The sequence below is a fragment of the Phocoena sinus genome, chromosome 14 (genome assembly GCF_008692025.1).
Source record: "Phocoena sinus isolate mPhoSin1 chromosome 14, mPhoSin1.pri, whole genome shotgun sequence".
In the NCBI taxonomy this organism is placed as follows: Eukaryota; Metazoa; Chordata; class Mammalia; order Artiodactyla; family Phocoenidae; genus Phocoena; species Phocoena sinus.
The window spans coordinates 74,709,881-74,724,507 of record NC_045776.1 but is presented as its reverse complement, the minus strand read 5'-3'; the positions used below and the strand labels follow the sequence as shown (position 1 = coordinate 74,724,507).

The following is a 14,627-nucleotide window of genomic DNA, read 5'->3' as shown; positions in this document are numbered from 1 at the left end:
AGAGCTTGTGGCTTTGTGGCCAAGGGCAAGGCCAGCTGAGAAGTTGTGTCTTGCTGTCACTTAGCAGCTCCACCCACCCCATCCCCCAGGACATGGAGACAGAGACAGGGGGGAGGCCCTGCCTCAGCAGCTTGGCAGGGGAGCCCCGGAAGCATTTGGAAGCAATGCCCCGTTTAACAGAGAGGAATGCTGTGGCCTGGGGTGGGGAGGTAGATCCACTGGCCACAGAGCTAAAGCCACAGCTCCAGCCTTCTGAAGACAAGTGTGTAGGGACCTCACCTCCTCCAAGCCATGAGCAGTTCCAAAGCAGGGATGGGTTATCTCTACATAAACAAACTCCAGGGCCCAGCACCTCTCAGCCTGTGTGCTCTCGGAGGAGTCACTTAACACCCCTGAACCTCCATCCCCTGTTTGTCACTTCTAGCCCAGGTATTGCCCTTCCTTGGCCCTGTGCAGTCCTGACCTGCACCCTCATCCTAGAATTCTGCACACCAACCTACAGACCTTTGTTCTCTTCTAGGAGGGGCCATATCCCCTTGCCTCAGGGCCTTTGCACATGCTGTTCCCAATACTTGGATTACCCCTCCTCTCCTCTACTCACCCCTCCTCACCCTTCAGGGTTTACATGTCACTTCCTCAAGGAGGCCTCCCTGACTCCCTCCTTGCACTTCTGCACCTCCCCTGGCAATCCTGTCAGCATGCAATGACATATTTGCAGGGTGATTTGATTCATCTGGCATCCCCATTAGCCTCTAAGACCCATGAAGACAGGTTTTGTCTTATCCACTGCTGTATCCTCACACAGTGCCTGGCACATAGAAGGTGCTCAATAAACACTGTTAAAAAAACCACCTCCAAAAGAAGAGAAATTAAGAAGGGAAGATTCACACCAGCTTCAAGATGATGGTATTCTCTAGGGATGGAAGGAAGGGAATGGGTCTAAGGAGGAAAAGATCCAAAAAGGGCTCAACTCTATGTGGAGTGTTGTGGTTAAGAGGGTGGACTCCACACCCAGATGGACTGAGTTCAAAAACCACCTTAGACTTGACACCAAAAGCACAATCCACAAAGGAAAAAGTGGCAAATTGGATCTCATCACAATTTCAAACTTTGCAAAAGACCATGTGAAGAGAATAAAAAGAGAAGCTACAGACTGGGAGAAAATATCCAACAGAGGGCTATCTGGAACACCCAGACCCGTATCTAGAATACTCAGAGAAGTCTCAAAACTCAACAGTTAAAAACAATCCAGTTAGAACATAGGCAACAGACTCGAAGAGATATTTTGCTGAAGAGGACATACAGATGGCAAATAAGCACGTAAAAATATGTTCATCCTCATTAGCCAGTAGAGAGATGCAACGTAAAACCACAAAGATATCGCTACACACCGATCAGAATGGCTAAAACAAAAAATAGTGATGGCAGCGAGGATGTAGAATAAAACTGGATCACTTATACCTTGCTAGTGGGAATATAAAATGGGACAGCCATTCTGGAAAAGAATATAGCAGTTTCTTAATTTAAAACAAAAACAAAAACAAAAACCCTAAACAGGCACTTACCATATGACCCAGCAACTGTGCCCTTGGGCTTCTATACCAGAGAAATGAAAACTTACGTTCACTCAAAAACCAGGACAGGAATCTTCACAGTGGCCTTATTCATAATAGCCAAAGATAGGAGACAACCCAAATATCCTCCAATATGAGTGATTAAACAAACTGAGGTATATCCATCCCATGGAATGCTACTCAGCCATCAAAAACACAAACACCTGTAACAACCAGCATGGATCTCAAGAGAATGATGTTGAGGGACTTCCCTGGTGGTCCAGTGGGTAAGACTCCATGCCCCCCAGTGCAAGGGCTCCAGGTTCATTCCCTGGTCAAGGAGCTAGATCCCACATGCATGCCGCAACTAAGAGTCCACATGCCACAACTAAAAGATCCCACATGCTGCAGTGAAGATTCCACGTGCCACAGTGAAGACCCGGTGCAGCCATAATAAATAAATAAATATTTTTTTAAAAATAAAATTTCTTCATCCATAAAAAAAAAGAGAGAGAATGATGCTGAGTTGAAAAAAGCCAATCTCAGAAGGTTGCATAGTATATGATTCCAATTACTATACAACACCCCTGACATGACAAAGTCATACCGATGGAGAACAGATGAATGGTTGCCGGGGATTAGGAAGGCAGCAGGGCGGGGATGGATGTGGCTATATAAGGTTAGCTTGAAGCATCCTCGTGATGAATGCTCTGTATCTGGACTGTGGCAGTCATAGGAATGGACATGTGATAAAATTGCATAGAATGAGGGAATTCCCTGGCGGTCCAGTGGTTAGGACTCCGGTCTTCCACTGCCAGGGGCCCAGGTTTGATCCCTTGTCGGGGAACTAAGACCCCATAAGCCGGCTATGTGGCCAAATAAATAAATAAAATTGTAAAAATTGCATAGAACGAAATACACACACACACACAAGTGATCATAAAGCTAAGCATTTTGAATAAGGTGGGGGGATTGTATCAATGTCAATATCCTTGTTGTGATCTGGACTGTTGCTGTGCAAGATGTCACCACTGGGGGAAACCGGGTGAAGCAGTATGGAATCTCTCTTTTTAATTCTTAAACCGCACAGGAATCTACAATTATCTGTAAATAAAAAAGCTGGGGCTTCCCTGGTGGCACAGTGGTTAAGAATCCACCTGCCAATGCAGAGGACATGGGTTCGAGCCCTGGTCTGGGAAGATCCCACATGCTGCGGAGCAACTAAGCCCGCACACCACAACTACTGAGCCAGAGTGCCACAACTACTGAAGCTTGCATGCCTAGAGCCCGTGCTCTGCAACAAGAGAAGCCACCGCAATGAGAAGCCCGTGTGCCACGATGAAGAGTACCCCTGCTCGCTGCAACTACAGAAAGGCTGCACGCAGCAATGAAGACCCAATGCAGCCAAAAATAAATAAATAAATTAAATTTATGGAAAAAAAACGAAGCAAACGCTGGAGACGGTCTGGAGAAGAGGGAACCCTCCTACACTGTTGGTAGGAACGTAAATTGGTGCAGTCACTATGGAAAACAGTACGGAGAGTCCTCAGAAAACTAAAAATAGAGTTACCAAATGATCCAGCAATTCTACTCCTGGGCATATATCCGGACAAAACTCTAATTTGAAAAATACATGCACTCCAGTGTTCATAGCAGCACTATTTACAATAGTCAAGACATGGAAACAACCCAAATGTTCATCAGCAGATGAATGGATAAAGAAGATGTGGTACATATATACAGTGGAATACTACTCAGCCATAAAAAAGAATGAAATAATGCCATTTGCAGCAACATGGATGAACGTAGAGATGATCACACTAAGTGAAATAAGTCAGAAAGGGAAAGACAAATACCATATGATATCACATATATGTGGAATCTAAAATATGACACAAATGAACTTATCTAAGAAACAGAAACAGACCCACAGATATAGAGAACAGACTTATGGTTGCCAAAGGGGAGGGGGGTAGGGGAGGGATGGATTGGAAGTTTGGGATTAGCAGATGCAAACAATTATATATAGAATGGATAAACAACAAAGTCCTACTTTGTTCCCCTACCACAGGGAACTGTATTCAATATCCTGTGATAAACCATAATGGAAAAGAGTATGAAAAAGAATACATATATATGTACAACTGAATCATATATAACTGAATCACTTTGCTGTACAAAAAAATTAACACAACAGTATAAATCAATTATACCTCAATAAAAAATTTTTTTAAATAGTGTTACTCTGCAAAAAGAAAATACATTTCCTTACATGAAAAAACAAATTATTTAAAAAGGAAAAATAAGACGCTTGGAAGCAAAAGAGGACAAGACGCTCGTGTTTGTTATTTCCAGTTGGCGGACGCATGAGTATTTGTAATATTACTCTGGGTACTTTTCCCTATTACCACTCCCGGCAGTGCTGTTTTAAAGATTAAATTAGATACCGTAAGTAGAGTACTCAGGGCAGTGTCTGACCCACTGTAATTGCGCAAACTATGTCACCTCCTCCCCTACCCCCCATCCTCCAAATGCAGATTCTGGGTCCCTGCAAGCTGGTTTCCACAGGGTAGTGCTGATGGCCCCTCTGCTTTATCTCCCTAACCAGGCTGGGGGCTCCGTGAGACAAGGCTAGGGTACTCAGCAATGGGAGTGGACCAGCAAAGGGCTGGAACATAGTAGGACCTCAGCACCTTGCCAGGGAGTGAATGCCTGCCCCCCAAGGACCTGGCAAACAGTGGGTGTCCAATAATTACTCATTTCAACAGACATCTGAGCACACAGCCACATTAGTGAGGCCCCATCCCACCCATCCAGGAAGAGGTTTGACCAGACATGGGGCACCGAGGGGCAAATTATTGGCTAAGAGACCCACGTCCTGTTCACTGCACCCCGATTTAGATTGGGAGTTCAAGCCTCCTCCAGACCGGGCAGAAGATGCTCCCCTCCCTGCAGCCCCCTCTCTCTCCCTCCCCAGGTGGATTCTCCAGGCCTCAGGCAGGCAATGGAATGTTGTGTCGTTGGTCGCCCGGGCGACCGAGGCTGGCTGGGTGGCTGCCTTCCGGGAATACTGAGCGTGCAAACCCTCCATCACAACCCTCCAGGGCCTCCTCTAGGCTAGTGCAAAGCTCCAGAAAGAAAGCAAGCCTGGGGCGATTGCCAGGAGAATGGCAGTGCCCTGGGAGAAATAATTCCGACTGGCCTTGCAAAAGAAACTGTCTACGTGAGTGGCGTGGGGTGGCAAGGGGGGCTGAAAGGAGGGCAGGAGCAGGTGGGAAGATCCCTCCCTTCCCCCTACCCCTGGGTTCTGGCTTCCTCGGGCAGTTCTTGGTGGGGGATTATTGCCCCCACTTCATAGAGGAAGAAACTGAAGCTCCGAAGGAAATGGCAATTTCCTCAAGGTCTCAGGGGTAGTTAGGGCAGAGCTGGGTCAAAGGCCCAGGTCTCTAACCTGTTCTCGATCCCCATCCCTAGTTGATATCCAGCTGAGATTATATCATTTGATCCAAGGTGGGAAGGAATTACTCTTCGAGCTCTTGCCCCCTCTCACTGCAAACTGCATTTTAAAGGAAGGGTGGAGGAAGCTTGTCCGGTGCCTGCCTTCTTTCAGCAGTGTGGCCGGGGGTCCCATCTTCAGTCTCAGAATCAGTAAAATGGGAGGGTTTCCCCTGGACCAGAGCTGGGAGAGCCTTGCCTAGTGGAATGGCAGTGCATCCCTTCTGCTCCCTACAGGGCCGACCCTGCGGAGCTGTGTCCAGCGCCTCCTCTCCCCTGTGAGCCTGGCTCCACATCCCAGCCTCCCCCTGGATCCTTCCCGCAGAGGTCAATAGGCAGCTCAGTCTCAACTTGGCCTTAGCGAAGAGCTGATCTCCCTGCTTCCCACTCAGCCCGCTATCAGCAACATCCTTCCAGCATCTAGGTTCCCCTTCGACTCCTTTCTCCTCCTCTCGTCACCCCATCAGCTCTGCTCTCCAGTGGTATCCAGAACCGCCCCCTCCTTACCTCTCTACTGCACCCACCCAGATCAGAGCCCCATCCTCTCTGCATTATCCTGTGACCCGGCCCTGGTCCCCTGCAGCTGCCCTGCCCCTCCTGTTGTCCTTGCTCCCCACAGGAGCCAGAGGGGATTCCCTCCTCTGCTCCAAACCCTCCCAGGCCTCCCACCTCACTCAGAGTCAAGGCCAAAGTTCCCCCTCATCACCCTCACAACTTCCCTGATCTCAGTTCCCGTCTCTCTGCTCCTTCCTCCCCTCCAACTGCACTGGCCTCCTGGCAGCTCCTTCTACACACCAAAGTCCTTCCCTCGGGGGTTTGTCATCAGCCATTCCCTAGGCCTAGAATCTGTTGCCTGCGGTATCCTCATGGCTCCCTCCCTCTTCCCCTTCAAGCTTCTGCTCAGATGTCCCCCAACAGAGACTTTTCTATCTCCCTATTGAGAGATTCCCTTCAGTCTGCTGAATTTTTCATATTAGCACCTGCCATGTCCTAGCATTATTTATTATTATTTGCTAGCTTTTTTTCTGTGGTCCCCAGCAGGACGGCAGCTCCTGGAGGGCAGGGATCTGTCTGTCTTGATCAGGGCTGCATCCCCAGTGCCCAGAACAGTGCCTGGTACAGAGTAGGTGCTCGGGACAATTTGTTGAATGAATGAAAAATTCAGCAGCCAGGAGGTGGCTTGTTGGGGTATGTCAGGCACCAGTGGGGAGTTTGGGGGCCCTGACTCTTGCCTCCTTCACCCTCACCTCTTCCTTGAGCCCCTCCAGGAAGATCCAGGGGCAGAATATGGACCACGTCCCACCGCCACTGCTGCGTCTCTTGGAGAAGAGGCAGGAACTGGTGGATGCGGACCAGGGCCTTCAGGCCCAGAAGGAGGTGAGCCACTCAATGCAGTCCCTGAAACTTTTGGGGACAAAAAGATGGGAAGAAAAAGATGGGAAAGTGATGGAGCCAACTTATTACTACAAGGTCTGAGACAAATCACCGTCCTGAGCCTTGGTTTCCTCGTCTGTCAAATGGGGGATCAAATGAGATCAGTGGTTTGTGCAAATAAATGTGCATTGAGCAGCTACTGCATGCAGGGCACTGCACTGGGATCTAGAGGTCTCACCACAGTCCCTGCCCTCATGGGCTCACAGCTTGGAGAAGGGGACAGACAAGTGTCCAGGTGGTGATGGCTGTGAGGGGGGAAGCACTGAGCAGGGGCTGTGGGAGCCCAGAGAAAGCCCCTATCTCTACACAGGGGTGGTCATGGAGGACTTCCTGGAGGAAGTGATGTCTTAGGGACTGCTGAAGGGCAAGTCGGCTTATCCACCAAAGGGGGACAGGGTGAGGAGGGAGAAACAGGCAGAGGGAGCAACATATACAAAGACAGGAAGGCAAGGACAAAACACAGGTGGGTAAGAGGCTAGAAGACAGTATCAGAGGAGAGAGGGTAAGATGAGGCCCCAAGGAAGAGCAGGGATGCTGACATGCAGGGGCTACAGGAGGGAATTTGGGCTTCATCGTGGGTGGTGAGAGCCACAGGTGGATTTGAGCAAGGGTGCAGTGACAAGATTAAGGGCAAAAGGGACTTCCCTGGTGCCAGTGGTTAGGACTCCGCGCTTCCACTGCAGGGGGCATGGGAACTAAGATGCCACATGCCGCAAGGCGCAGCCAAAAAAAAAAAAAAAAGATTAAGGGCAAAAGGTGAGCGAGGTTAAGTGTGAGCGTGAAAGCGCTGGATGACTTGAATCCCCAAACAAACACAGACACCCACTCCTTACCCCCCCAGGTGTTCCAGACTATGCAGGCATCCCTGGAAACAGCGGTGGGAACAGTTGGAACAGAAAGAGCAGGAGTTAAAGGGGTCCTTTGTCCCGCTTTGAAAAATTTTTGCAGGTACGTGGAGCCTGCTGGGGGGAGGCAGGGCAGAGGGTCACAAAGTCACAATCCTAAAGGAGCCAGACATAAACTTAAAAAGTGGGCTTACCAATACAAAAGGGAGTGGTGGGAAATACACACTACTGCCTGAAGCATTTTAAAAGCGTGGAGAGGAGTGAGTGAGGGACCAAAATCAGAGATTCTGGCTGGATTTGGCCCGTGGGCCATCTGTTTGCAACCCATGACTCAGCGTGCGAATGTCGGGGTGGAGTGGATGCGGCAAGCTCCGCAGGCTCCCAAGTCCTGGGGGTCGTCGCCTCCTCTCCATCCCTCCTTCCCAGGATGCGGAGGCCCGGCGCAGCCGCGCACTGCGGAGGGCGGCGGAGGAGCGGCAACTGGCGGGCCGCCGGGAGGCGGAGGCGCTGCGACTTCGGGCTCAGCTGGAGGAGCTGCAGCGGGAGCGCGCGCGGCTGCAGCGCCTGCTTTGGCGCCTCGAGCCTTGCGCGCGCCTGCTGGGGCAAGTAATGGAGCAGCTGCCCGAGGTGAGCGCCCTGCAGAAGTTTTGGTGTTCAGCGCCACGTGCAGCCCCAGGCAGCCTCAGGGACGGCTTTGGAAGTGTGCACTACTGGAGCGCTGACTGTATGCCAGGAGTCACCACTTATTGAGCACTAACTGTATGTCAGGAACACGCTTTGTTCTTGAATTCTCTCCAAGGTCCAGTGAAGTGAGTCTTGTTATTGCCAACCCTATTCTACAGATGGGGCAACTGAGGCTCAGAAAGATAACTTACTCAAGGACACACAGGCAGGTGGGGGGAGGGGGAATCCAAACACTCAGTATGAGTTGAATGAAACAGTGACTTAGTATTAATCACAGGCAGTGAAGCTTAGCTAGGTTTGATGGTGGAGGTGGGGAGAGGCCGGAGTAATCACACTTCTGGGGCTGGGGCTGTGTGATGCCCCCATTTCACAGTTGGGCTGAGGAGGCGCGGGGGATGTTAGGGCGAGGAAAGGCAGGGGGGCTGCAGTCCCGGTGAGTCCCCCTCCCGACCCCATCCCAGTTCCAAGAGGTCCCCGAGCTGGTGGCGCGCTTCGACGGCCTGGCCGACACGCAGGCGGCGCTGAGGCTCACGGAGCGCCAGCGGCTCGAGGAGCTGGAGGAGGCGCGCGCGCGGCTGCGGCGGCTGCGTGACACCTGGCAGGACGAGCTGCTGCGGCAGGGCCAGCGGCGAGCGCAACTGCTGGAGCAACTGGAGGCGGCGCGGGAGCGCACGCTGCACTGGGTACCGCCGCCGGGAGGAGGTGGGCGCCCGGGACCTCAGCCTCCCACCGCCGGGAGGAGTGCCATATGGGGCAACGCTACGCTCACGGGCAGGTTTCAGGCATCGGAAAGCACTTTAGGGCGCAGGAGGCCCTTCCTATGAGAACTTGACACCCGAGTCCAGCACTCCTCTCCCTGATAGCACCTAGGGGCATCTATGACTGGTGGGAAGTGGACGCGAATGTGGTCCCAGCCCTCCTCAGGCCAGCTCACACCTTAATGGGGAAGGGGGCGGTGTTCTCCAGGAATCCAAGTGTATTCAGATCCAGAACACCGCAGCTGAGAAGACCCTGCTCCTGGGACGCACCAGGATTGCCGCACTCAACCTGTTCCAGCTAGTGTGCCAGCACCAGAGGCGGCCACCTGCCCTGGACATCGAGGACACCGAGGGGCAGCTGGAGCAGGCGAGGATCTCTCTTTATGTCACCTCCAGCCCCCTAAGGGTTGGGAACATCATGGTGCCTGAAATCCCGCCTTCTCTGGGTGAAGCATGACCCTCTGCGATCAGAGCCCAGTCTCCTAGCTCTGTGGCCGCCCGGCCCCCTGCCCGGGAGCCCTGGGTTGGTCTTGGCTCTGCTGGTCACCTGCTATGAGGTCAGAAGATCTTCTCTGGGTCTCAGTGCCCTCACTGTGCAGGAGGCCGGGGTATATACTGATGGGTACAATACAGTTATGCCAAGAGTTCTTCTGTCTCAGGATCAAAAGCACAAACGTGACATGATAAGAAACCAGGAGATGGAGACTCACCTTTAATTAGTCCCTGACCCTCTGGCTCCCACATAGTCAGGCCTTGGCTTCCCTGGGAAGCGTGAGGGCAGCGTTGTACAGTGGTTTTTCTTTCTGTACGATGGCAATACAAATGTCACTGTGTACCAAGTATGCCCGGCTTTTCTATTCACTCGGGTTTGCAAGGTGGTAGAACATGTGACATGGTTTACAACAGAGGCAGGGGGTTTCTGACTTTGGACACTTCTGTTGATTCTAGTGGGTTCCCAAAGCATGGCCCCTTTGAGAAGTGGAGGAAACACCCCCGCCTTTGCCCCATCCCATCCCACTCCTGTCCTGCAGCCAGAATTCCAACCAAATGCCAAGAACTGGGTCCCCAGAGCCTACCTTTGTGCCACATCCTGAGTTGGGTGGATTCGTATGTACACCACTGTCCTCTCAAGTGTTGCCCAGGTAACCCAAGGTACAAAAGACGACTCTAGGAGGGACAGAGGCTTGAAATGAAGCAACAGGCAAAAGCCAGTCCTTTTTATCTTATTTTAATAGAGCTTTATGGAGTATAATTGCTTTATTGGAGTATAATCTTTATTGGAGTATAATTGCTTTATTGGAGCATAATTGGAGTATAATTGCAATACTGTGTTAGTTTCTGTTGCACAAAGCGAATCAGCCATATGCATACACGTCCCCATATCCCCTCTCTCTTGAGCCTCCCTCCCATCCTCCCTATCCCACCCATCTAGGTCATCGCAAAGCACGGATTTCCCTGTGCTATGCTGCTGCTTCCCACCAGCCAACTATTTTACATTCTATAGTGTGTATATGTCGATGCTACTCTCACTTCGCCCCTGCTTCGCCCTCCCACCCCATGTCCTCAAGTCCACTTTCTACGTCTACCTCTTTATTCCTGCCTTGCAACTAGGTTCATCAGTACCTTTTTTTTTTTTTTTTTAGATCCCATATATATCCATTAGCATATGGCATTTCTTTATCTCTTTCTGACTTACTTCACTCTGTATGACAGACTCTAGGTCCATCCACCTCACTACAAATAACTCAATTTCATTTTTTATGGCTGAGTAATATTCCATTGTATGTATGTGCCACATCTTCTTTATCCATTCATCTGTTGATGGACATTTAGGTTGGTTCCATGTCCTGGCTATTGTAAATAGTGCTGCAGTGAACATTGTGGCACATGACTCTTTTTGAATATGGTTTTCTCAGGGTATATGCCCAGTAGTGGGATTGCTGGGTCATATGGTAGTTCTATTTTTAGTGTTTTAAGGAACCTCCATACTGTTTTCCATAGTGGCTGTATCAATTTACATTCCTACCAACAGTGCAGGAGGGTTCCCTTTTCACCACACCCTTTCCAGCATTTTTTTTTCTTTCCTTTTTTTTGCGGTACGCTGGCCTCTCACTGTTGTGGCCTCTCCCGTTGCGGAGCACAGGCTCCGGACGCGCAGGCTCAGCGGCCATGGCTCACGGGCCCAGCCGCTCCGCGGCATGTGGGATCTTCCCGGACCGGGGCACGAACCCGCGTCCCCTGCATCGGCAGGCGGACTCTCAACCACTGCGCCACCAGGGAAGCCCTCCAGCATTTATTGTTTCTAGATTTTTTGATAATGGCTATTCTGACTGGCGTGAGGGGGTATCTCATTGTAGTTTTGATTTGCATTTCTCTAATAATTAGTGATGTTGAGCATCTTTTCATGTATGTCTTCCTTGGTGAAATGTCTATTCAGGTCTTCTGCCCATTTTTCAACTGGATTGTTTGTTTTTTTGATATTGAGCTCCATGTGCTGTTTGTATATTTTAGAGATTAATCCTTTGTCTATTGTTTCATTTGCAAATATTTTCTCCCATTCTGAGGATTGTCTTTTTGTCTTGTTTATGGTTTCCTTTGCTGTGCAAAAGCTCTTAAGTTTAATTAAGTCCCATTTGTTTATTTTTGTTTTTATTTCCGTTACTCTAGGAGGTGGGTCAAAAAGATCTTGCTGTGGTTTATGTCAAAGAGTGTTTTTCCTTGTTTTCCTCTAAGAGTTTTATAGTGTCTGGTCTTACATTTAAGTCTTCAATCCATTTGGAGTTTATTTTTGTTTATGGTGTTAGGTAGTGTTCAAATTTCATTCTTTTACATGTAGCTGTCCAAGTTTTCCCAGCACCACTTATCGAAGAGGCTGTCTTTTCTCCACTGTATGTTCTTGTAATTTGTCATAAATTAGGTGGCCATATGTGCATGGATTTATCTCTGGGCGTTCTATCCTGTACCATTGATCTACATTTCTGTTTTTGTGCCAGTACCATACTGTCTTGATTACTGTAGCTTTGTGGTATAGTTTGAAGTTGGGGAGCCTGATTCCTCCAACTCCGTTTTCCTTTCCCAAGATTGCTTTGGCTATTCGGGGTCTTTTGTGTTTCCAAAGGAATTGTAAAATTTTTTGTTCTAATTCTGTGAAGGATGTCATTGGTAGTTTGCTAGGGATTGCATTGAATCTGTAGATTGCTTTGGGCAGTATAGTCATTTTCACAATATTGATTCTACCAATCCAAGAACATGGTGTATTTCTCCATCTGTTTATGTCATCTTTGATTTCTTTCATCAGTGTTTTATAGTTTTCTGAGTACAAGTCTTTCACCTCCTTCAGCAGGTTTATTCCTAAGTATTTTATTCTTTTTGTTGCAGTGGTAAATGGGAATGTTTCCTTAACTTCTCTGATTTTTCGTTGTTGGTGTATGGGAATGCCAGAGATTTCTGTGCATTAATTTTGTATTCTGCAACCTTACCAAATTCATTGATTAGCTGTAGTAGTTTTCTGGTGGCATCTTTAGGATTTTCTATGTATAGTAACATGCCATCGGCAAACAGTGACGGATTTACTTCTTCTTTCCCAATTTGTATTCCTTTTCTTTTTCTTCTCTGATTGCTGTGAATAGGACTTCAAAAACTATGCTGAATAAGAGTGGTGAGAGTGGACAGCCTTGTCTTGTTCCTGATCTTAGTGGAAATGCTTTTTCACCATTGAGTACGATGCTTGCTGTGGGTTTGTCATATATGGCCTTCATTATGTTGAGGTAGGTTCCCTCTATGCCCACTTTCTGGAGAGTTTTTGTCATAAATGGGTGTTGAATTTTGTCAAAAGCTTTTTCTGTATCTATTGAGAGGATCATTTGGTTTTTATTCCTTAATTTGTTAATGTGGTGTATCGCATTGATTGATTTGTGTATATTGAAGAATCCTTGCATTCCTGGGATAAATCCCTCTTGATCATGGTGTATGATCCTTTCAATGTGCTGTTGGATTCTGTTTGCTAGTATTTTGTTCAAGATTTTTGCGTCTGTGTTCATCAGTGATATTGGTCTATAATTTTTTTTGTGATATCTTTTTCTGGTTTTGGTATCAGAGTGATGGAAAGCCAGTGCTTTTTCAACCAACCATCTGATCTTACCAAGGAGAAAGGTTCAATGGCAGGGGGGGCGGGCAGCAACTATGCCTTTAACCTCATAATACTCCCTGGTCTCCAGGGCCTGGGGGCTCACACCCTCTGTGGGTAATGGTAGCTGCCAGAATTGAGTAACCAGGTTTCATTTTCATTTTGTTATTTTTCCAGTTACCCCTTACTTATGGCAAGGAGTAATTTAATCTCTTTTCACTTTTGGTAGAGATAGTTTCCTTGTCAGATGTTTATTTCGGTGACAAATGTGAAGGAAGAGCCCAAGGATAAGTTTGCCATCAAGTTCTAGGTCTTGGCAGTGGATCCGTGGGTGTTCATTAAGTTTGTATCAATAAATAGGTTAATTAAAATAAAGGAGGGTGCCCCATGGAGAAGATAAGAGTAGGTCATATACCAGTGAACACGACTAATCCAATTAAAAGGGAAAAAAATTGATGCAAGTGAAAATACTAATTCAACTATAATACAGGTGATAGCCATCTAGAAAACTGCAGGTGCCCGCGAATCAACTGTTTGGGAAGCTTGGACTGAGGCTTCAAAAACCCAGAATGGGGGCTTCCCTGGTGGCGCAGTGGTTGGGAGTCTGCCTGCCGATGCAGGGGACACGGGTTCGTGCCCCAGTCCAGGAAGATCCCACGTGCCGTGGAGCGGCTGGGCCCATGAACCATGGCCGCTGAGCCTGCGCGTCCGGAGCCTGTGCTCCGCGACAGGAGAGGCCACAACAGTGAGAGGCCCGCATACCGCCAAAAAAAACAAAAACAAAAGAACAAAAAAACCGGAATGGTTTAGGCCAGGTTCACTGCCTCAGGGAACCACCATCATGGCTGTCTAATAAGGGTCTCTACCCCCCCACCCCTGCTTTGCAGCCTCTGGTGTTTTGGGGGGGTGGGTACTGGACACTCAAGAGGCTGGGATTTGACTCTGGCTGTGTTGGAACCCCCAGGTGAAGCTCTTCATCCTGGACCTCTCTGCCATGCTGGCCAGCCTCCATCAGGCCAAGCCCACCGTCCACGCCTCCTGACCCTGACCCAGGTGAGCAGTTGGGGAGGGGCGCCCAGGAGGTACACAATTCCTGCGGGTTACAGGTTGAGTGGCTCTCACCAGAAAGACAGGAGGACTGTGCTCGCTCAGATTGCAGTGGGGTGGGCATGAGGGGAACACAGCAAATACTAAATGAATGTGGGCTACATGGAGGGCACCAATCCCACATCCACCATGTGACCTGGGACCTGGTCCTCCCACCCAGGGCAGATGGGGGATTTTTTTTTCCCTCTTAATAAATTTATTTACTTATTTATTTCCGGCTGCATTGGGTCTTTGTTGCTGCACAGGCTTTCTCTAGTTGTGGCGAGCAGGGGCTACTCTTCGTTGCGGTATGCAGGCTTCTCATTGCAGTGGCTTCTCTTGTTGTGGAGCACGGGCTCTAGGTGCACGAGCTTCAGTAGTTGTGGCACGTGGGCTTCAGTAGTTGTGGCTCACGGGCTCTAGAGCCCAGGCTCAGTAGCTGTGGCACACAGGCTCAGTTGCTCTGCGGCATGTGGGATCTTCCTGGACCAGGGATCAAACCCATGTCCCCTGCATTGGCAGGCGGATTCTTAACCACCAGGGAGGTCCCCAGTTGGGGGTATTTAAACAAGCTGATGTTTGTCAGATGCTTGGAATGGGGCCTGGCGCAAATTTTCTGGTAAATTTTGGATGAGTGTTTGGTAAG

At 49.1% G+C, this 14,627-nt stretch overlaps 1 protein-coding gene across 1 annotated transcript; it reads left to right on the top strand.

Moving 5' to 3' along the window:
• Positions 1–4,720: 4,720 nt before the first annotated feature.
• CFAP73 (cilia and flagella associated protein 73) lies at positions 4,721–14,282 on the top strand. The gene is given in 8 exon segments (XM_032602754.1): positions 4,721–4,776; positions 6,317–6,442; positions 7,342–7,408; positions 7,410–7,430; positions 7,754–7,954; positions 8,473–8,694; positions 8,978–9,136; positions 13,860–14,282. Coding segments are annotated over 8 exon segments (930 nt in total). The 3' UTR covers positions 13,938–14,282.
• Positions 14,283–14,627: the final 345 nt, after the last annotated feature.